At 37.1% G+C, this 22,361-nt stretch overlaps 1 protein-coding gene across 1 annotated transcript in view; it reads right to left on the bottom strand.

The window, feature by feature from the left end:
* CRISPLD1 (cysteine rich secretory protein LCCL domain containing 1) overlaps positions 1–21,360 on the bottom strand; it is a 47,272-nt gene extending 25,912 nt beyond the window's left edge. The window contains exon 1 of the mRNA XM_047073766.1: positions 21,103–21,360. Coding sequence (XP_046929722.1) covers positions 21,103–21,360 — 258 coding nt within the window. The remainder of the gene's footprint in view (positions 1–21,102) is intronic.
* Between the last annotated feature and the right edge of the window lie 1,001 nt (positions 21,361–22,361).

Genomic DNA, 22,361 nt, shown 5'->3' with positions numbered 1-22,361 from the left:
AAGGTATCATGATAATTAGTCTACCAAAGAGAATACACTAGGTGACACTGAAGTTAAGTACTTTATTTTACAGAGTTGGATTCACCACTAAAGAAAATATGTAAATGAGTAAATAAAGACATTTCAATAGGAAATTGACCAATTTTAAACAGTCTGACACATTTAAATGCACACAGAAATAATCTGTTGGATAGAAACTCATACAATTTCAGAATTGTTATATGTCATGCTAAGCAGGGAGAAATAGGATTGCAAGATTTTCTACCATTTCACAAAACTCCACCTAAGTGGATGAAGCTATGATAGGTCTTTTCCAAGACCTGTTGAGAAAAATGTCTTTAAATAGTGAAAGTAAACTTTTTCCAAAACAACTGGAAAATATAATTAATGTTGTAATTAATTATACAACAAATCAAAAGAGTATCTAATACAGAAATAATGTTCCAACTCATTATACCTTTTTGACAAATTGATTTTTTAATGGATTTCCAAGATAAATGCAAAAGACAAAATTGGTCTTTGACTATCACACTATTAGGTAGCCTAATCAAATGCAAACATCAGTCCATGATACAGTTGGCAATTTAATACGGACTTTTAAAATATGCATTGCTTTCTGACAAAGTAATAACGTTATGAACACACAGTGGTGTTGAAAAGGCAATTATGTTGGAAGTCCAGTCTAGGCTAGAAGTTCTGGTCTACTTCCCACCACTGAAAACTATAAATAGCAGGATAAAATTATTTTTAAAAACTATCTTAGCATTTGAAATAAATTTTGACAAAAAAGAATTTCACAAACATTCTTGTTTTGAGACATATACATCTGCATATTTAACTCAGAATACCACCCTTATATCTCCAGGCCTACCTCATTTCTGAGCAGTCAATGTTTGTCAGAAGTAATGACAGCACACTAGCTTTCAATTGTATTAAAAACACTCTTTCCCTAGTGCTAGTCTTCTGGATACATGCAAGTAAGGTCATTAGTGATAAATTTTTCTTTCGTTTCTTTGTATAGAGTAAAAATAAGCTTGCACTTGTTCAAAGTATTTCAATGGGTAATTAAAACACATGATACACCCTGGAAGAGTTTTCTTTCCTATTTAAATTATGTACTTTCAAACTTATCTCTTGATAATGTCAAGTTTGCCTTCTGTTTCCTTATCTATAAAAATAGGAAGCTGATATAAGTCTCTTCAATTGCTTTCAGCTTTAAAATTCTATTATTCTGCACTTATTGTCCCTTATAGAATGCTCTGTATTGTTTATAAAACCTCGTAAAAACGTCCAAACTGTAAAAGTCTGTAAAACTTCTGATGACAATTAAGGGCATTTCTAACTAAGAAGCAAAAGCTGTTTTGTGATTAAAAGCTGTTTTGTGATGAGCAGAGGACTAGAATGGACATTTTTTCCCCAAAGAAGACATACAGATGAGCAACAGGAACATGAAAAAGGCTCAACATCACTAACTATCAGGGAATACAAGTCAAAACAATGAGATATTACCTCACCAATCAGAATGGTTAGAATAAAAAATATAAAAAAAAACAAACAAGAAATAACAAGTGTTAGGTTGTGGAAAAAAGGAACCCTCTTGCACTGTTAATGGGAATACAAATTGGTGCAGCCACTGTGGAAAACAATAACGATTTTCCTCAAAAAATAAAAATAGAAATACTATATAATCCAGTAATTCCAGTACTATTTAAACAAAGAAAACAAAAATACTAATTTGAAAAGATATATCTACCCCTTCATTCCTTGTGGCATTATCTATAATAGCCAGGATGGAAACAATCCAAATATCTACCAAAAAATGAATTGATAAAGAAGATATTTTATTAGAATACAATGGAATATTACTTAGCCATAACAAAGAGATCTTGCCATTTGCAACAACATGCATGAATGGACCTAGAGGATATTATGCTAAGTGAAATAACTCAAAGAAAAGAAATACCATTTGATTTCACTTATATGTGGAATCTAAACAAAGACAGAAACAGACTCATAAGGCGGTGCCTAGGGGGCTCAGTCGGTTCAGCATCTGACTTCAGCTCAGGTCATGATATCATGGTTTGTGAGTTTGAGCCCTGTGTCAGGCAAGCCTAGAGCCTACTTCAGATTCTGTCTCCCTCTCTCTCTGCCCCTACCCCGCTCGCTCACACACACTTTCTCTCTCTCTCAAAAATAAATAAACGTTAAAAAACATTAAAACGCTCATAAATACAGAAAACCAACTGGTGGCTGACAGAGGGGTGGGGGTAGGGGGATGAGTGAAATGCTTGAAAGGGATTAGGAGATATAGACTTGTAGTTATAAATAAAAAAAAAGTTTTGAGATGAAAAGTAAAGCATAGAGAATATAGCTAATAATAGCATAATAACTTCGTGTAGTGACAGATGGTAACTGTACTTATCATGGCAAGCACTGCAAAATATACAGAATTGTCAAACTATAATATATAGAATTGTCAAATCACTATGTTGTGCACCTGAAACTAATATAACACTGTATACCATCTGCACTTAAATTAAAAAAAAATAAAATTAAAGCTGTATTGTGACTTACAAGATTACAAAACCAGAAAAGTTTCAGATCTTCCAGTTGTAAGTCTAGGGAAGAACTCAATTGTTTCTGAATCATCTCTGTTAGAGAAAGTTTTAATATTGTCCAAAACAGATAAATGACCGAAACTTAAATGAATATGACAAAAATATATTCTCAGCTGAGAACTTAAAACCAGGACCCTTTCAGCCTAATCCTGAAAACATAAAGGTAAAATCTCTGAAATAAGACACAGACGTCTACATGTAATTTTTCTGCACAGCCAAAGGAACAAGAATTTTTGGCCAGCTCATATCATTTTGTAAAACCGATATAGTTTTATGGATTTCCAAGACATAAATACATGTGATATACATGTAATTTTTCTGCACAGCTAAATAGAACAAGAATTTTTCAGTCAGCTCAAGAATGTAGAAGTGGTTGAAGAAAATCAAAGACATATAGAGTTATGTCTTCCCAAATACCACCTTATTTAAAAGATAATTCTTATTGTGGCATCACTTCTGGAAAAACAGGTTTATAAATTATCCATCATACATCAAAACTAAATCCCTCCCCAAATCACTTTTGTGTTCTCCTATATGAATCAGAAAGTGCAATCCAAAAATCTGACAGGCTAAGTTGTCAACACGATTCTCTCAACAGCAATAACGTGACCTCCAAGAAAGAATCTGTCATTCTATGCAAGTCACACATTTGACAGTTCACGAGATTTCAGATTTAAATTCCAAATAAAATGCCTTATTATAAAATTTCTCAAGTCACCTTATTTTGATCCTCTTGGTGGTATTATCAGACTTACAGTAAAGAAACTGACATCAAGGAAATAAATAAATAAGCAAATCAATCTATGCTGAAAGAGTATATGATGTTTTTTGTGATAAAGTCATCTGGTATAAAAAGTACTATAGAAAACCACAGTAACACATTCCTTACAACTCGGAAATTACCTCAGGTGTTTAACTACTGTATTTCATCTGTTATGAAAAGACTTTGTAGTGACAGGGAAAATGTACGAGGCTCAGATTTCAAAAGGAACACCTGTGTTACCACGCACAGAGGCCAGGTACCGAGAAAGTAGCATTACCTCCGGGCGATGCACTTCTGAGGGGCTCCGGGAAGTTACAGGGATAAGAGGCAGATGTGGCAGTATTTCACTTAAAATCCACTTTAAAACAAAGCCTTAAAACCTTTAAAAAGTAGCAACCCGTAATTTAGGGATCTGCCTCTTCACTTCATTAAAACTGAAATATTTTTTAAATGGAAATGTAACATATGGAAAAACACACATGAAGATTTCAATTAAACACATAATTTCGCTATTATACAGAGAGACTGAATGCATGATGCAAGGGAGATTGTCCTGGTGAGACAGCAGAGCCATTAACTTGACACAATCCTTGTATTTCTACAAAACATCTACTGATTCATCTCATCTCATCTCACTGCCAAGGCCCTCCCAGTCCAGCCATAACTTAACTACATCACTTATATCCTACCCCCTATTCAAGAGGGACCCTCAACAGTGACTCTCTGAAACTTTAAAGAGCTTGTAAATCACCAGAAGAACTTTTTAAAATGCAGATTCCAGGGGCACCTGGGTGGCTCAGTAGGTTAAGAGGCCTACTTGGGCTCAGGTCATGATCTCTCAGCTTGTGGGTTTGAGCCCTGTGTTGGGCTCTTTGCTGACAGCTCAGAGCCTGGAGCCTGCTTCAGATTTTCTGTGTCTCCCCCTCTCTGTCCCTCTCCTGCTTGCGCTCCGTCTGTCTCTCTCAAAAATAAACGTTAAAATAAATAAATAAATAAATAAATAAATAAATAAATAAATAAAATGCAGATTCCAATTTTGTAGGTTAGGAGACAACTCTAAGCTATTTTCTAAGACCTGGTGCTAGGACCACACAATGAATAACCACACTCAGAGTTGCAAGCTTCTAGCACCTGTCTAGTTTCTTGGCCAACTGAATCCATTAGATATTTTCCCCAAAAGGAACTGCTCTTTCTCTGCTCTCCTACTTAGTTACTCAAACTTAATCCTTTCACCAAAGTCCTGTTCATAGTCTCTCCCCGTTTGGAAGTCATTCCAACTATGATACTCCATTTATCACACACTTCTCTGAACCTTCTTAAGCATATAATTTACCAATTACTATATATTCCCCTTGATCTGTCTCCATTGTTTTGAGTCTTAATTCCCAAACTAGAATTTGAAATAAAAACTTTGCTTCACACTTTTGTGTGTGTTTTCCATGGCACCTAATATAAAATATGGCATATTATGCATTGCCGCTATGGACCCATCAATTATCTCTTGTCTCATAGCTGGCATGGGAACCGGACACTAACTGAGATCGAAGATCCAGGACCTAAGTTCTCTGCCTCAAACATACATGTGTGATATAAACTCAGACGGAAGGGTATTCATAATGTACCTATGCTTTGTAAATATCATACCTTTGTACTGACTTTGTGATTAATCCAAGGCTGCGATGCCTTCCTTATTTTTAGTCATTTAAGAGAGGAGTAGTTAATATTCTTCAAGACCATGTTCTAGATGTTTGAGGAGACTTCATTATTTAAAGAAATCTTTTAGTAACCATCCATCACTTATATAAGTCTTGATTTATGGCAATGGATAAATTTATAAGAATTAACACCTGTGTTTTAGTTTATTTATAACTCATTAAGTTTAGAGAAATGCAAGATTGATCAATGAGTCAAGCCTAGAAAAATATATGATAGGAAATATAAACTCTCATAATAAATCACCCTATAGTATCTACTTACGCATTAGTTTATATTTTCTTTTTTTTAAATCAGGCAGTAACTTTTTATTACTTAACTCTTTTCAAACTTCCTTCACAACAGTCTATGTTTATGAGGATGAACAAGAATAAACAAGACAATTGCTGGGTCTGACTCCTACCCTAGTGGCCTCTAAATTTGGTACCTGATTTAGGAAATTAAATCTAACATTTTTTTATTATTGTAACCTGTTTTATTTTTTACTTTTTAAAATTTACATCCAAATTAGTTAGCATATAGTGCAACAATGATTTCAGAGTAGATTCCTCAGTGCCCCTTACCATCCCCCCTCCCAAAACCCTCAGTTTGTTCTCCATATTTTTGAGCCTCTTCTGTTTTGTCCCCCTCCCTGTGTTTATATTATTTTTGTTTCCCTTCCCTTATGTTCATCTGTTTTATCTCTTAAAGTCCTCATATGAGTGAAGCAATATGATTTTTGTTTTTCTCTAATTTCACTTAGCATAATACCCTCCAGTTCCATCCAAGTAGTGGCAAATGGCAAGATTTCATTCTTTTTGATTGCCGTGTGTGTGTGTGTGTGTGTGTGTGTGTGTGTGTGTGTGTGCATGTATATACACATACCACATTTTCTTTATCTATTCATCCATCGATGGACATTTGGGCTCTTTCCATACTTTGGCTATTGTTGGTAGTGCTGCTATAAACATGGGGGTGCATGTGTCCCTTCAAAACAGCACACCTGTATCCCGTGGATAAATGCCTAGTAGTGCATGCTGGGTCATAGGGTAGTTCCATTTTTAGTTTTTTGAGGAACCTCCATACTGTTTTCCAGAGTGGCTGCACCAGCTTGCATTCTCATAGTTTATATTTTGTATTTCACTATTTGAATATAACTTGGGTTTTGAAAGTAAATAAGATATTAATTGCTTTTATGTATTATATTTAGGGATGCTTTTCTAGTTTTCAGAAATAAAGAGATGGATTAACAAATAAAACACTTAGGCAAACCAGGAAAATAAAAAGCTGATGGACACACAGAAACCTAACCCTATAATTTAACAGTGTACCTTCAATTTAAACCAAATGCTAATATAGGAAACATTTAAAAGAATATGTTTACATAGTTTTAATGAAACTGCTATAGTAAGTTGCTCATTGTTCCTATAGTGAGAATTCTGTGTTAACTTTTCACTAATTCCCATCTCAAGAATGATAAACTGTTATGCTTCCAAGAGGTCAATAGGAGCTATGTAAATATGGTTTCCCGTTTTCCTTGGCTGCTAGGAAACTCAAGGGAAGTTAATAACCACAGCAATCAGGTTTTCAGGTGCCCTTTAGGAATATGCCTTTAGGTCTGTCTTCTTCAATAATTAACAATGACTAAGATGATGATTCTAAGAAATATGGTTTACAAAGGTCCTTATTTGAAAATCTGAGAAAGAATATTATGTTAAATATTCTTCATTTGTTTCCACAAAGCCATTCTCAGTCCCTAAGTACCATTCTCTATGTCTCAAAAGACTCAGTTCTACACATTAACTTACTTTAGGTTAGGTTCTCTTGCCCCTGGATTCCAATTGGATTTGGCTAATGGAAGACATGAACAGGAAGTCAGAGGGTGGGAGGTGTATTTAAGTATGCATTACTCCCTCACCAACCCTACTCATCTCCTTTGAACCCTCTGCCTCATTCTGATGGCAACAGTGTCCTGTCACACAGCTCTACTTCCAGACGCCAGTCCTCACCTGGGTGTGACATCGCCATTCAATCCTGGGTGCCTCTCCCCGGTCCCTTATGGCTCACCTTAGCCCTGTCCACAACTCTGAATATAGCCCCATGACTTTTTCTGGTGAACTCTTGTTTTTGTGGCATTGTTTCCTGCTAAATAATATTTGAGAATAAAAATATCTCACAGAATTTATATCAGCTAACTGCCTACCATATTAGATCTTAATAAATGTTCTCTTTCTCCCTGTTCCTTTAAGGATCTGCTTAATTTGGTGTGATTCACATAGCCTTTCAAGCGAACATTGCTGATATTTATGTGACTAAGGAAGAAATTAAAATCCAAGATTCTGAGTAACTGAAAAACAAGATAATTATTGCCACCTAAAGTCCCAATGAAAAAGTAAATAATCTTATAATTCAAATTTAACAGACTATTAATTATACATATAAGTAAGTTATTCCTAGTTTTGTTTTGAGTCTATTAGCAATAAACTTTTGAACTTAAGACCTTTGTTTCTATTAAATTTCTTTTTTTAAATTTTGTTAATGTTTATTTCTTTTTGAGAGAGAGACAGAGACAGAATGGGAGAGGGGAGGGGGCAGAGAGAGAGGGAGACACAGAATCTGAAGCAGGATCCAGGCTCTGAGCTGTCAGCACAGATCTGGACAGGGGGCATGCTCAGGGCTTGAACTCGCAAGCTGTGAGATCATGACCTGAGCCGAAGCCAGACGCTCAACTGACAGAACCACCCAGGCACCCTGAATACATTTCTAAGATGATATTTCCACTGAAGCTCCCAAGTACCTCCAAAGTTTAGGTACGATACATACACATATATACATATATAGGATACACACAAATACACACAGGAATAATTTAAAAAGTGTTCATAAACACTAAGCTTAGAAATCCATTGTAGTAAGTTTCACTTATAAAAATCAAACAAATACTGTCAAATTATGTCAAAGGATGTATTTCTTTTTATTTTTTTCCTTTTAGATTTGGATACAAAGATGAATAAGGTTAGGCTGCTCCAGTCTGTCATGATGTGCATTTGAAAAGGTTCTTTTCATCATATATAGAAAAAATATGTCCCAAATATCTCCATAATAGAGGCTTAGATCAGTTCTCAGATTGTGGCTTCCATGTCCTTGCCTTCAAATCAACTGTACACATATTTTCATATCAACCCCTTTACTCAGAAGGTTCTCATCACCCAAATGCTCTTCCAGACTCCCCACCATACAATAACTAAAACTTCTTCCACATACTATTTCAAAACATACCTCTTCTAAGAAGCTTTTCCTGATTATTGCTTTTTCTGAAATTCTTTAAGACTTATATGCACTTTAAAATATATTAATTTGTACTTTTTACCACATTGTGATTGACATTTTAGAAGCAGTTCTCCAGCAAAAGCCATAGTATTCTGATCCCTATATCTCCTGAGTCTCCCTACTTACTGAGGGATCTAGACATCCTCACTTCAGGAGACATAAGCCATTTTAACACTGAAATCCAATGCTAAATTAGCCACCTGTCATAATTATTAAAGAATGATTTTACCTAAGCAAAATGCAAAAAAATTACCTAACCAATATATAAAATTAAGTAAAATGTAACACTATACTTCACTGAAAAGAATGCTTTTTCAATTTTTAAGAGCATTTTGTCATCAGAACAGAAATACTCAAATTATTTTGCATGCACCCATTTTAAAATTATTGGTGGAAATCTAGTCATCTTTTCATTTTTCATTTATTCATTCCATTTTTTCCCCTTCCAACTACCATCTGTCATCCCCAATGCCTAATGTTTAAGTCAGTCTAATTGGAGGAGAAATGGAAAATGAAATTTTAAAATCAGTCAATGGCACAGTTCTGCAGGATAGTGAAAAGTGAGGTGCAATGACAGAATAAACAATAAAGGCCATAGGAGTGAAGATGGAGGAAGTAGAATTGCAAATTTCAAATTCAAATTAAAGCATCTGTCAGCCACTTAGCTGGGGAATGCAAAAATTACTAAAGCACAGCCCCTTCCCATAAAGGAATGGAAGGTCAGAGAAAGAGACAGGATGCAAACACCAGGGGCACAGGCAAATATGAAATGCTATGGAAGCCAGGGAAGTGAGTGGGAGTGCACCTAACTCTGTACGGAGGTTTTAGACAAAAACAGATTCTTAAGAGAAGAAATCCATTACAGAGAAAACAAGGAAAGCATTCTAACATGTGCAAAGGTAAGCAGGCTTGGCAAGATGTGGAAAAAAAAATAAAAAAACCCAAGGTATATGGAATCATGGCACAGGTGCTCCTGTGAAATACTGATGCTTTTTGTTTAGTTTTCTGTGTTCACAGAACTCTTGGTGAACAGACCTCTTGCCCTTTCTTTGTAGGCAGGAGTTCTGATGCTCTTATTCCATCTCAATCCAGAGCTACGGCTCCCCCAACACCTCTAGAACTTTGGTATCCCTTTTCTGGACAACATCCAGTCTTACTATATACAGCCATTCGGTATTTCGGGTATGGATTTGCCATGTCTGGAGGAAATATAAGATAACAGTTTTATGTTTTTCTCCCAACACCTTGATTGGCTTGCCCCATTTGCAGGATTATTTTCTATTGTCTGAGATAACACACACACGTGGGGAAGTCTCTGAACAAAACTCTCATGTTCATCCTGGGTCTTATCTAGTTGCCCCTCCATACTTGCCCAATTTGAAACTCTGCTTCCTCCATCTTCACTTCTATGGCCTTTATTGTTTATTCTGTCATTGACTGCATCTCACTTTTCACTATCCTGCAGAACCGTGCCATTGACTGATTTTAAGATTTCATTTTCCATTTCTCCTCCAATTAGACTGACTTAAACATTAGGCATTGGGGATTTTATCATTCAAATGTCTTCACCTTTTTGGTTTCTTAACACTTCTTAAAAGAGTGAAAAGGAATTTCTGTTGTCTGGCATTGGTAGTTACAGCTGCTACCTTCTAAAAATGGAGAAGGTGGGGGGCGCCTGGGTGGCGCAGTCGGTTAAGCGTCCGACTTCAGCCAGGTCACGATCTCGCGGTCCAGGAGTTCGAGCCCCGCGTCAGGCTCTGGGCTGATGGCTCGGAGCCTGGAGCCTGTTTCCGATTCTGTGTCTCCCTCTCTCTCTGCCCCTCCCCTGTTCATGCTCTGTCTCTCTCTGTCCCAAAAATAAATAAACGTTGAAAAAAAATTAAAAAAAAAAAATAAAAATGGAGAAGGTGAATGTGATAGTTGAGGAGGGGAAAAATAAAGAATGCAAATCAAGAGTCAATATTTCATGTCCTCCAGAGAGCCTAAAGTCTATTCAAAGTTTCAAGTCCTCCAGGGAGCCTAACGTCTATTCCCAGACAGTGCTGCCACATCACCTGGGAGCTTGCATAATCCTGAGGCCCGCACAGACTTACTGACTCAAAATCTGTATTTTAACAAGATGTCCAGGGGATTCATATGCACATTAAAGTCTGAGCAGTGCTGGACTAAAGCACCTTTATTCCTATTCCCCAAATCATACCTAATTGCTTTTCCATGAAAAATACTTGCTATCCTTAATTTCCTGATGACTGATTTCAAAATTGTCTATCTACCAACCTGCTTAGGAAAAACCTAATAACAACTCAGATTCCTCTGTATCCTTCACCCTCACATTAAAGCTATCAACCAAACCTTCAGCAATGGCATCAAATCATATCCTGAAACAACCCACCACTCTCCATCTTTACCACTTATCCCCCTGGTCCCAGTCACCATCATCTCACATTCAGAATATAGCAATGGCTTTCTGTCTCTCTGCTTTCAACCTTAGCTCTCCTGCGGACCACTCTCCATAATGAAGTCAGAATAATTTTTGAAACTGGAAACTGACCAGGTCAATCCCTTGCAAGAAATTTTCCAGTGGATTTCACTCAGAATAAAATCCAAGTTTCTCCTCACCTATAACCCAAAAGGACTTCTGGCCCATGCTTATAAGTCTACTTCATTTTCTAACACTTTCCTCATCACTAAATAAAATTGAGTCACACTAGCCTTCTTTGTGACCCCCACTTCATTTCTGACTTAGAGACTTTGTGTCTGGCATTCCTTTTGCCCAGATCACTGTATTTTTGTTTAGCTGACTACTTCTTGTAACTTAGCTCTCAGCTCTAAAGCCACCAACTTATGGGGCGCCTGGGTGGCTCAGTCGGTTAAGCGTCCGACTTCGGCTCAGGTCACGATCTCACGGTCCGTGAGTTCGAGCCCTGCGTCGGGCTCTGGGCTGATGGCTCAGAGCCTGGAGCCTGTTTCCAATTCTGTGTCTCCCTCTCTCTCTGCCCCTCCCCCATTCATGCTCTGTCTCTGTCTCAAAAATAAATAAAAACGTTAAAAAAAAATTTTAAAGCCACCAACTCAGAGAAGTCTGCCCCAACCACCCGATAAGTGGGATCAGCTCCACTTCTATCATTCCCTACTGTCTCATTCTCCTTATTTTCATTAATTTGTTGAACATTTTATACACTGATATATTCTCCAGCATCAAGAACAGTGCCAGGCATAAAAATGTTCAATCAGTATTTGTTGAATTAAATGTTTTCTCAAACACAAATTTATCAATAACAAATTGGTTTAATCAATTATAACAGCTTTTCTGTAACTTCTTAAAATTTTGAAGGCAACACATATATAGGAAAATAAGGAAAGGGTTCCTTAATTTTTTTTATGTTTTTGTGAGAGAGAGAGAGAGAGCGCGTGCGCATGAATGGGGGAGGGACAGAGAGAGAGGGTAAGGAAAGGGTTCCTTAAACATACTTATTATAATACCTTCACCAGACAATTCATTACCACTTGAATTTGTACATTTTCTTCCAATAAACTAGACATTATATATATATGTATATATTACACACAGTAATATATAAGACATATGTATGTCAGTTTAGTAAATATTTGGCTTTAATGGAATTAGTAAAAATCATTAAAATATGAGAATTTAAATTTTAAATCATGTATAATTATTTGGTTGTATAAGTTCTTAAAAGTACTGTGTGTGAGAGAACACAGCTGAACAATAGCAAAAAATGGTCTTGAACTAAATGTCACTCGCTTGTGTTTATAAATTATTAATTATTTTGTTTTTAATGAAGGCATTCAGCAACAGTAATTGCAAAAAAATAATTATGCAAAGAAACTGCATTTTCCTATTGACCATCATTATAAATTTGGGATATGTTCCCTAATTGAATTACATCTTCTAAAACTAAGTTGAAAAATTTGGGTTAGAAAATGGTTAAGACTGCAGATACTACCTGGCCCATAGAACATGGAACATACATGTTTGACAAATAAGTGAATGAAAAAGCATGTTCATTTTTTCATCCTATTCTGCCCAACTACCCTTGGACCACTGGGACTTCACCTAGACTATTTTATCACACCTTCAGTGTGGTGTCCATGTTGTTAAACTCAAGAGTCCTCATTTTACTTATCTTTATAAGCGGTATCTAATAGAGCTGATCAGCATTTCTGGCTTCCAGGACATCATGCTCCCTGTTTTGTTGTTGTTGTTGTTGTTATTGTTTTTTCCTAATTTCCAATTCCCTTTGCTGTTTCTCCTCACCTTTCTACCTCTACACTGTAAAGTGTCTCAAGGGCTCAAATCTCAAACATCTCTACCTATACTAACTTCCTTGATGATCTCATTTCTTTTCACGGCTTTAAATACCATCTAAATGCTGACAAGTGTTAACTTCATGTTCCAGATTAGCCCACACCACACGTGTCTAATTGCATTCTTGACAAATTCACTTGGATATTTAAGCTAAATCTTAAGTTTAATATGTCCAAAATTGAGCTCCAGCTTTCTCTACCAAAAGCTGATCTGTCGGGGCACCAGGGTGGCTGGGTCGGTTAAGCAACTTACTTAGGCTCAGGTCACGATGTCACGATTGGTGAATTTGGGCCCCACATCGAGCTCTGTGCTGACAGCTCAGAGCCTGGAGCCTGCTTCAGATTCTGTGTCTCCCTCTCTCTCTGCCCCTCCCCTGCTAGCACTCTGTCTCTCTCTGTCAAATATAAACATTACAAAAAAAATTTTTTACAAAAAGACCTGATCTGTGTACATTCTTCCTTATCTTAAAAATACGGTAACTCCAATATTTCTAGTTCATCAGGCAAAATCTGTACAGCTATACACCACATCCAAAATCTGTTAACTCCAAAATGAAACAAAATCCTAATGACATACCCCATGATAGGGAAACTGGTGACTACTGGACAGGAACTGGACCACTGTCCTGTTCTGCTTCTCATGCTAAAATTCTCATCCTCTGTCGTTTATGGAGGGAGTGAGAGGTAGACTGGCTTTTAGGCAAGTGGGACAGGAGAGCAAAACACATGGGAAAACAGCAGGCATTCTTACCCTGTAAAGCAGGGAGGCAGAGATTGGTTCCACTTCCTCTGACCTATTGGAATATGGTTGGCAAAATGTGTATCCAGTAACTGAGTCATTTCTGAGATCTCTAAAACCATTGTGGAAACCACTATCAGTTGAACATTATAGAATCTTCCCCATTGATCTTCAAACCAGAATGGAAACTGCCACCAGTTTTCAAAAAACCATAGCCAGGGATTGAGTGGATTTCAAAATTGCACCTGATACTGAAACTCCCAGCCTGCTGCTGCCTGGCTCACCAAGGCAATTTCATTAGTCTTGCAACAAGGCTTCCTTGAAAATTTCAAGACTGATGTTATGATTACAAAGGGGTTTTAGTGTGTGTTCACACTCTTGTCACCTCTCACTACCTTCATGGCTACCAACCTATTCCTAGTATTAGATGGTTTATTCCAATAGCTTCATCTCCTTGCTCACACTTTTGCCCCACCTCCCACCATCTAACCTCTGTTCTCAACAAAGCCAGAGGATTCTGGATAAGTAGAAGATCATACCATTCCTCTGTTCAAACAGTTCAAATGGCTTCTTACCACTCAGACTGAAAGTGAGTTTTTAAAATGATTTTTATCTGTCCTGATCTCATTTCCTACATTACATCCCCCCCCCCCCCACATCCCCACCTCCCGCCCTTCACTCTGTGTCAACCACGTGGGCCCTTTGTTGAATTTGGAGATTCAGGGTCTTCATACCTATTCTAGGCAAGGAAGAATATTTGTTGTGGTTACCGCTGGGCCCTAGATGGTGCCTGCCATAATTGTAACCTCCAATACCTGCTGATTGAAGGAATAAATAACAACAACAATTTCAAAATATGGCATTTTTCTGGCTTTGAGTGTTCCATTCTCCTACTGAAACTACTTATCTTCTCTTTCCTTTCTAAGACCCTTGACTTGCTGCTTACATTTAGGAGGTATCTTTAATCTCCTAGAACTCCAAGGTAATTACTAAATTCCTATAAAACTGGGCTGTAATGTCACTTTCTTCCTATGGGTATTGCCATTTACAATGCAACTTCTGAAAAGAAAAATACATTAATTTCAAGTGCTAGTATCTTTAAAAAACAACAACTATCGGGGCGCCTGGGTGGCGCAGTCGGTTAAGCATCCGACTTCAGCCAGGTCATGATCTCGCGGTCCGTGAGTTCGAGCCCCGCGTCAGGCTCTGGGCTGATGGCTCGGAGCCTGGAGCCTGTTTCCGATTCTGTGTCTCCCTCTCTCTCTGCCCCTCCCCCGTTCATGCTCTGTGTCTCTCTGTCCCAAAAATAAATAAACGTTGAAAAAAAAATTAAAAAAAAAAAAAAACCAACTATCTATTCAAATTAAGGTTTTGTAAATTTTTAACTTCCATAGAGTAAGATACTGAAAATAAAACATAACTTTATTCTATCTAAACAATATTATTAAGTAAAAACACTTTAGGAAAATTAAATAATCTATTTTAAATACAGAATAAAACATCTTAACTTTAAATAATTATAACATTCTTTGAACTAAGAAAGGTATTTCATGCACTTTTAAGTGAATGTAGATTATACTGTATGTCAATAAAAGATGAAAACATTTACTTTTTGAAAATTACCAAGCAAGTATCAATATACAGAGAGAAAAGTTACCATTTGGGGAATCAAGAGTTGTAACAAAATCTTAATTGATGTGAATTCCTCCCACTTTCAGCAAGATAAAAAATGTGTAAACATGGGCTTTTGGCCAAATGACTTATGAAGCCATCATTTCATTATCTGCATTTATTCTGAGTATATGTAGCAGGTGGAAAATAATGTAAGAAAATATGGATATATGAGAGTAAACAGCAACTCACAAGACAAAGATCACTATTTCAGGCATGGATTCAGGCTACAGACAGAAATAGGGCAGAAACTAGACTATTTAAAAAAAAAAAAAAGCTGATCTGTGTACATTCTGTCCTATATCAAAAATATGGCAAACTAGGTTGACTCATGTCTAGTTTCTGGGATCATGTGCTATACTGAAATATAGGAAAAAACAAGAACAATAACAACAAAACTTGACTTCCCATGTTAAACATGGCCTTAGAAAGACTCTAAGTGGCAAGCTGGAACCAAGTCATTGCAACATGCACCACGGGCCAAAAGGACTGCTGGTTGTTTGGCTCAGCGAACCTCTGGCTGCCTACCAGAAGGAGAGGTATCCAGATGCATTTTGTTCTACATTTGGAAAAGTGCAATGCCAAGGTGTACCCACAGTTTCGCCCATATGTGAGGTGACAGCAAACAGGCACAGCCATCAACCCTCCCAGCAGAATGTCTTTCAACAGTTCCCTAAAAGATGTGGAAATACTTATCTTAGTGAGAGAACAGCTTATATCATTGGCCCATGTGTCCTTTTTTAGGTAAAATTTCTTGGTTGCTAAAGTACATTCTAGAGTTAGGTACACTTCGCATCACAGTGAACTATTTGGGATTTCAGTCACTCTATAATGTTTCAGAGGCTCATGTTAAAAATTTATAGCAAGAGGTAAATACCCATTTAGTTGAATTTCAGAACATTTGAATATATTTATTACTATCTCAGTAGCTCTATATTACAGGATAGTCTTTAGTATACCGTAAATATTTTAAATATTGAATTATTTGAAACATTTAATCCTTCATCTCTAGTATTTCCATTTTCTATGTCACTATCTCCAGTGTTGTTGATATCCTTCCTCTCAGAACTTTTATTATTTTAATTTCTCTTTCTTGCCTGTCCTCATATTTCATACTTATCTCATATATAATCTTACCTATTCTTCTATCCATCCTGTTATTCAACACACATTTATTGAACAACCAACAATATTCAATCAGCAAATATTTACTGAGTACTTCTGTGCATCAGGCACAGGGCCATAAACATAAATAAGGACTGATGCTTACCTCAAGGATTTTAGTCTTAGAAATCACATATGTGAATATTAACTGCAACAAAATTTTAATACTACAAACAGGTTTGAATAAAATATTTTAGGAGCACAGAAGGAGTAGGGCAGAGGAATAGGTGTACAAGAGAAAGCTTTGCAGAAGGACAACATTTGAACTTAGTCTTGAGTAAGAGATTGTCATGAGGAGATAGGACGCACAGACATTCTGGGCTCAGAAGAAATCAATGAGTAAAGAGGCACAGAAACATGAGGAAGCACAACCACCTTTAAGAACAGTGAATAGTTCAATGTGAACACAGATTCAGATATATACAAGGGAGTTGAGGGCCATGGGGCAGAATTGACAGGATGTGCCTCATTTTATACATTTATCGAGGTGAACTTGAACTTGTGAGCGTCCAGAAGTTAACAGGAGTTAACAGAAGTTTTGTGCAGCTAAGTAACCACCACAGATTTGTTGGAATAAAAAGATTTAGTGACAGTGAGGAAGGTGGACTAAAGTCAAAATAAAGTAGGAACAGACTGGTAGAGTCTGTTGGGTGAGAAGGTGTGGTACCAATCTAAAGGTGAGATAATGAGCAAAGGTTAGCATGAAACGGAAGAGATGAATTCAAAAGACATTTCTGAGACAGAATCTACAGAATTTGGCAAGTAATTGTGTATTCATGTTTGCATGTATATGTTATGTTAAAGTGGGGAGAAAAAATGGGAGCATGGCAAGAGTCGGGAATGGGCTTAATCTTCTATTTTGTGGAGTATTTTCTTTTGTTGACAGAAGACTAAGCAGGTGTTAATGAGTTCCACTAAGGAAGAATCCAGGAAAGGAAGTAGGATCACAGGCAAAGGTGGAGGAAAAAAGGTAAGGCAGTTCATTTTCTTTTCAAACATCTGAAGCTTGAAGTACCTGTGGAGTAACACCACACGGAGATGACTCAGAAGGCAGAAGGAAATATGTAAATGAAGCTCAAAGAGATGATGGTTAGATAGAGATATACACTATGCTATGGACTAAACACCATCAATATACGCACGGTATTTAAAGTCAAAGGAGTAAGGGGGTGCCTGGGTGGCTCAGTCAGGTAAGTAGTTAAGTCTGTGAGTCTTGATTTCAGCTCAGGTCATGGTCTCACAGTTCGTGAGTCCTGCATCAGGCTCTAGAATGACAGTGCTGAGCCTTTTTGGGATTCTCTCTCTCCCTCTCTCTCTACCTCTCCCCTGCTCACCTGTGCACTCTCCCTCTCTAAAAAAAAATAAATAAATAAACTTAAAAAAAAGTTTTTAAGCCAAAGTAGCATAATGTCCAGCAGGAAGAGAGACAGCCAAAAGGAAAAACCTGAGAAACAAAGTTTTATGAGACCAGCAGGAAACAAGAACATGTTGATAATATAACCAGAAACGTAAAAGAACCAAATGATGAGGTTAAAACCCATGGAAAGGAAAGGCTTGAAAAGAGTATGCACAACAGTATCAAATGTCTTATCTCATTACAGCTTGTGTTTTTATTCTTTACATCAATTTTTAAAAAATTTTTTATGTTTATTTATTTTTAAGAGAAGGGGGGGAGGGGCAGAGAGAGACACAGAATCCAAAACAGGCTCCAGGCTCTGAGCTGTCAGCACAGAACCCAAGGTGGGGCCTGAACCCACAAACCATGAGATCATGACCTGAGCCAAAGTCAGATGCTCAACTGACTGAGCCACCCAGGCTCCTCTTTACATCAATTCCACTACTGAGAAAAGCAATGCCCAGAGTGGTTGCTGATTGTCAGAGCTCACATACCAGCGAGGAGCAGAGGCAAATGTGAACTTGCTGCTATCTAGGTGCATGGCTACTATTTTTCCCTTTAAAATCCATTGTCTCTTCAGCAACAGTTTAATTTGATTACCTAAAAGCTCTAGTTTTTCAATTTACCCTAAATTAAATGTGGGTAATATCTCTCTGTAAAGTGTCTAAAGTAAAAAATTGTATGACTTCTTATATATGAGCTTTCAAATAGCCAATTATGGAGGCTTTCCAAGCATCACTGGTTTCTATAATCAATAATTCATCTCTGCCCTTACTGATTCTGCCACAGTTCTGTGCTTTCTTCCACCTGCTCTTCTTCCAGAAATTTCCCTGGATCTAGCATTTGTCTGTTTCTCGTCCTCTAGTTGAGATATGCCCTCCCCTCTTTGCCACAATCCAGGGTCCTGACCAACTTCCAGGAACACCATAAAACCCATCTTCCCCACTGATTAACTCCCACCATTAGGAATATTCCATTATTCTGTACTCTCTTGACATTATTCACTCACTAGAGCATTGAATTTTGTGTCCTTGTTTATTTAACATTTTCAAATGTGTCTACTCTTTCTCCTCAGTCTATAAGCTCTCCAAGGGCAGATGTGGCTTTCCAGAGTCTATTTTTAAACCTATTAGTTAAATGAGGATAAGAACAGGGGTAGGGATGGGATGTTAATAAAGGTGGATGTGGCTTGACTGCCATAGGTTCAAGGACAAAGAGTAGACTAAAATAGGCACCAAGTATAAGTAAGGTAACCGGCTATTCACATTTTTAATGTGATATGACATATGGCATACAAATAGACAAAGCAGTGGCACCTAGAGGGTACTGCAGATTTTACAGGAAGCAGATCTTTAAGCCAAACTTTAATTTTGCTTTCTCAGAATAAATACAAATAAGTATTTGAATAAATTATATTCTCACAAAGTTGATCAAATGTGTACTTATACTGCTATGTACTACATAAGTCAACAACATTTCAAATAAAGTAGTATTGTTCTTTTAAACTTCCCTTAAATGTGTATTCTAGAAAATGTTTTCCAGTATTACAGTTGGACAATGAAGTCCTCTGCAGCCCGTTAATGGCCAAGACACAGTTCCAGTGCTAACAGTATCTAAGGGCAACACAACATAAACCCTGGCTGGTTTCTACATCTGCATTTCAAGGATAGAATGAAACCAGTGAAACTAAAAAGAAACTCACAGAAACAGCCCAGACTAGACATCATACAATAGGTAGTTATTTTTTTTGGAAGTCCGACATGAAAACAAATTACAGAACTGTTCTTTCATTATTTCCATATAACTTAAAACACACACAAATATTTTCAGGTTTCTTTTTGGGGGTTTGAACTCCCAAGTTCTTCCTTATTTTAAATACAAAGCAATGGCATATCTATGCACATGGAATAAGCATATGGCGGCCTCCTTGGAAAGGCTCCATAATTGGCTCTTTCTGTTTGAAAGCTCACAAATGAAGAAGTCCTAGAATTTTTTACTTTGGACAAACAGTTTAAAATACACAAAAAGCAGACATGTGAGACATTACCATGCCATATCCTACACAGATTTTTTGCAAAGAGCTAATGACTTTTCTTAGGAACTTTACTGCAACAGTATGGGGAGACATAACATTAGCTATATGTCATACTAACACTTACTGAGATCTTGCAATATGCCTGATAATGAGCTAAACTTTACATAGGTTATCTTGTCAATCCTTACAACCCTCTGAGGTGAGTACGCATGCTGGACATGAGAAAACTGAAGTAGAGAGAAATTAAGTTGCCCTAAGTCACACAGCTAGTGACTATAAGTGCCAGACTTTAAACCCAGACCACCTGATTGTCAGGTCCTGATTCTTAACCTCTAATGAGTGCTCTTGAGTGCTACCTACTTTCTTCAGGGTAAATTTTTTTTCTTTCTGGCAAAAGTTAAAATAATATAATGCTATATTTTGTAATGGGTAATGTGAACTTAGAACTTCTATCATGAAAGCTGCCTAAATAGGAAATACCCCTCAACACTATTGTGAATGCAGAAAGAAGAAAAACTAGAACGCTTTAAAATTAACTGCACCCTACATAAGCATTGCCATCACCAATGATTATTATCAATTTTTGCTAGTACCTTCCTAATTTTAGTATAATAAATATTTGAAAAGTTTTCTAAATATTTCAGGCATAGAGTATTACACTAATGAGTTATATACTAATAGCTTTTTAAAAGTAAGTTTGATTCCCAAACTTGGTACTTAATTCTAAAAATTAATATGAGGTTTTTAGGATAAGTCACTTATTTTTTTTTTTAATTCTTTGTCCAGGCTTGTTTTCACTTGTCAAAGTGCAAAGTGCATAAATAAATCCAGAAGAAGAAAAAAAGTCATTGCCAAAGCACACATAACATAAAGTAACCACAGAAATATACCCTTCACAATGTTATTTACATATTGGTAAGAAGCATGGACCCTTTGGAAAGTTATCGACAATCTAGAAAACTGCTTCAGATTATTCTTCCTTGATTTTTCAGATCCACCATTCATAAGAAAGTTCCATCAGTTAGGAATTAGGAAGTAATTGTTCTACTAACTCACTTAAAAGCAAATGCATCAGCTGTTCAGGATTGTCAGTATAGGAATCTTCCTAGTAAGAGTAGAATGTGAAGCTTTTAGTAGAAACATTGCATCTATAGGTATTTAAGTCTACTCCGAAATTCAAACCACTCTTAGAATAAAAGGAATCTAGTAAAAGAATATACAGAGGAATATACTCCCAAAGAAAAACTTTAATTTCATACAAGACAAATGGTAAAGATTAAATAATAGCATGAGGTAATTTAACCAGGAAGACTGAAAGCATTAATGAACATTTTTTTGTACATACCATCTGAAAAATTTCCTTACCATATACTGCATATTAGATGCTGTTGGATACACCTGACTTCGTAATTTATTATGAAGGTCCAAGATACTCTGCATGTCATTGTCTGTGATGGCCCTTTTCCCTCTTTGCTTGGCCATCCACCACTCACCATCCTCATCCATGTACTTTTCCAAAAGTTTCTCCAATAAAGTAGCATTAGGAACTACCATGGCTGGAATTGCTCTAGCCATGAATAGCACTGTGGTTACTCTGAGCCACTCCTGCGCGGTACACTTCATAATGAATGATCTCAGGATTTCCCCGGGAAAATCTCCAAGACAGGCTCTTCCACTCCTTTTGGCTATAACGACATGCAGTGTGATTAAGGTGAAAATCTAGGCAGATATTAATTTTCTAATAACAAAAGTAAAGTAACAGTAACAAAGGCCAGTTTGATTTGTTTATATAATCCCAACAAATGGCCATGCACTTTTTGAAATAACTTATCTCCAATCCATTTTTCCTCCAGAGGACTTTTCATAATGCATTGTTTCCACAAAATAGACAACTATAATTACCAAAATAACATGCACGAGGACAAAACAAATGGCAAAAAAAGAGTCAACCCTTCAAATTAATTTCTGAATTGAAAAGCTTAAAAGGGCTATGTATGTGTTAAATACAGCCTGCAAAGCATATTATCTATTTACAGTGTTTTCTGTAAATACCTCCGTTGTAAGGTATTATTTTCGACCAGTGTCCTATCTCTAGTTCGCAGATACTCGGAATGTCCATCACATTCTGGAATTGTGGTGAATGTTTTAAAGAAGTACAAAATGTCATCCACACATGTATCCACGGGCACATCTAGAGGGCCCACGGAACTAAAAGGAAATAATGGTCTGAGAGGAAGTCTCCTCTTACCAGGCGCAGGGCAAGAAGAATTCAATCATTATTTCCTGGAAAGTGTGCGCCCAACCTGTGGCCTGCACCCGAAAAAGCCAACAGTTCATCAGCAACTTCAGCTTTTCCTCCCACACGCCGCAGGCGCACATTCTTCACTTAACCCAAACGGAAAGCGCGCGACAGAAGGAGGAGGTGAAGCCCACAAAGTCACTTGCAAGAACAAGCTCCCGCAAATCTCATCGCTGCAGCTTTCCAAGCAGCCCACCCACATTCCGTGTCCGCCCATTCTCTACAAGCTGGTTTTTTTTTTTTAACTGGAGGTTTAGAAGAAAAAGGTAGATAGGAAAGGGTGGAGCCTGACGACTCGGCAAAGCGTTTTAGAAATGCCTTTACC

Source organism: Lynx rufus, unplaced genomic scaffold (assembly GCF_022079265.1).
Source record: "Lynx rufus isolate CCGP_SWC_20201006 ecotype Redwood Valley unplaced genomic scaffold, mLynRuf1.p SCAF_12, whole genome shotgun sequence".
Classification (NCBI taxonomy): Eukaryota; Metazoa; Chordata; class Mammalia; order Carnivora; family Felidae; genus Lynx; species Lynx rufus.
This window is presented reverse-complemented; position numbering and strand designations above follow the sequence as displayed.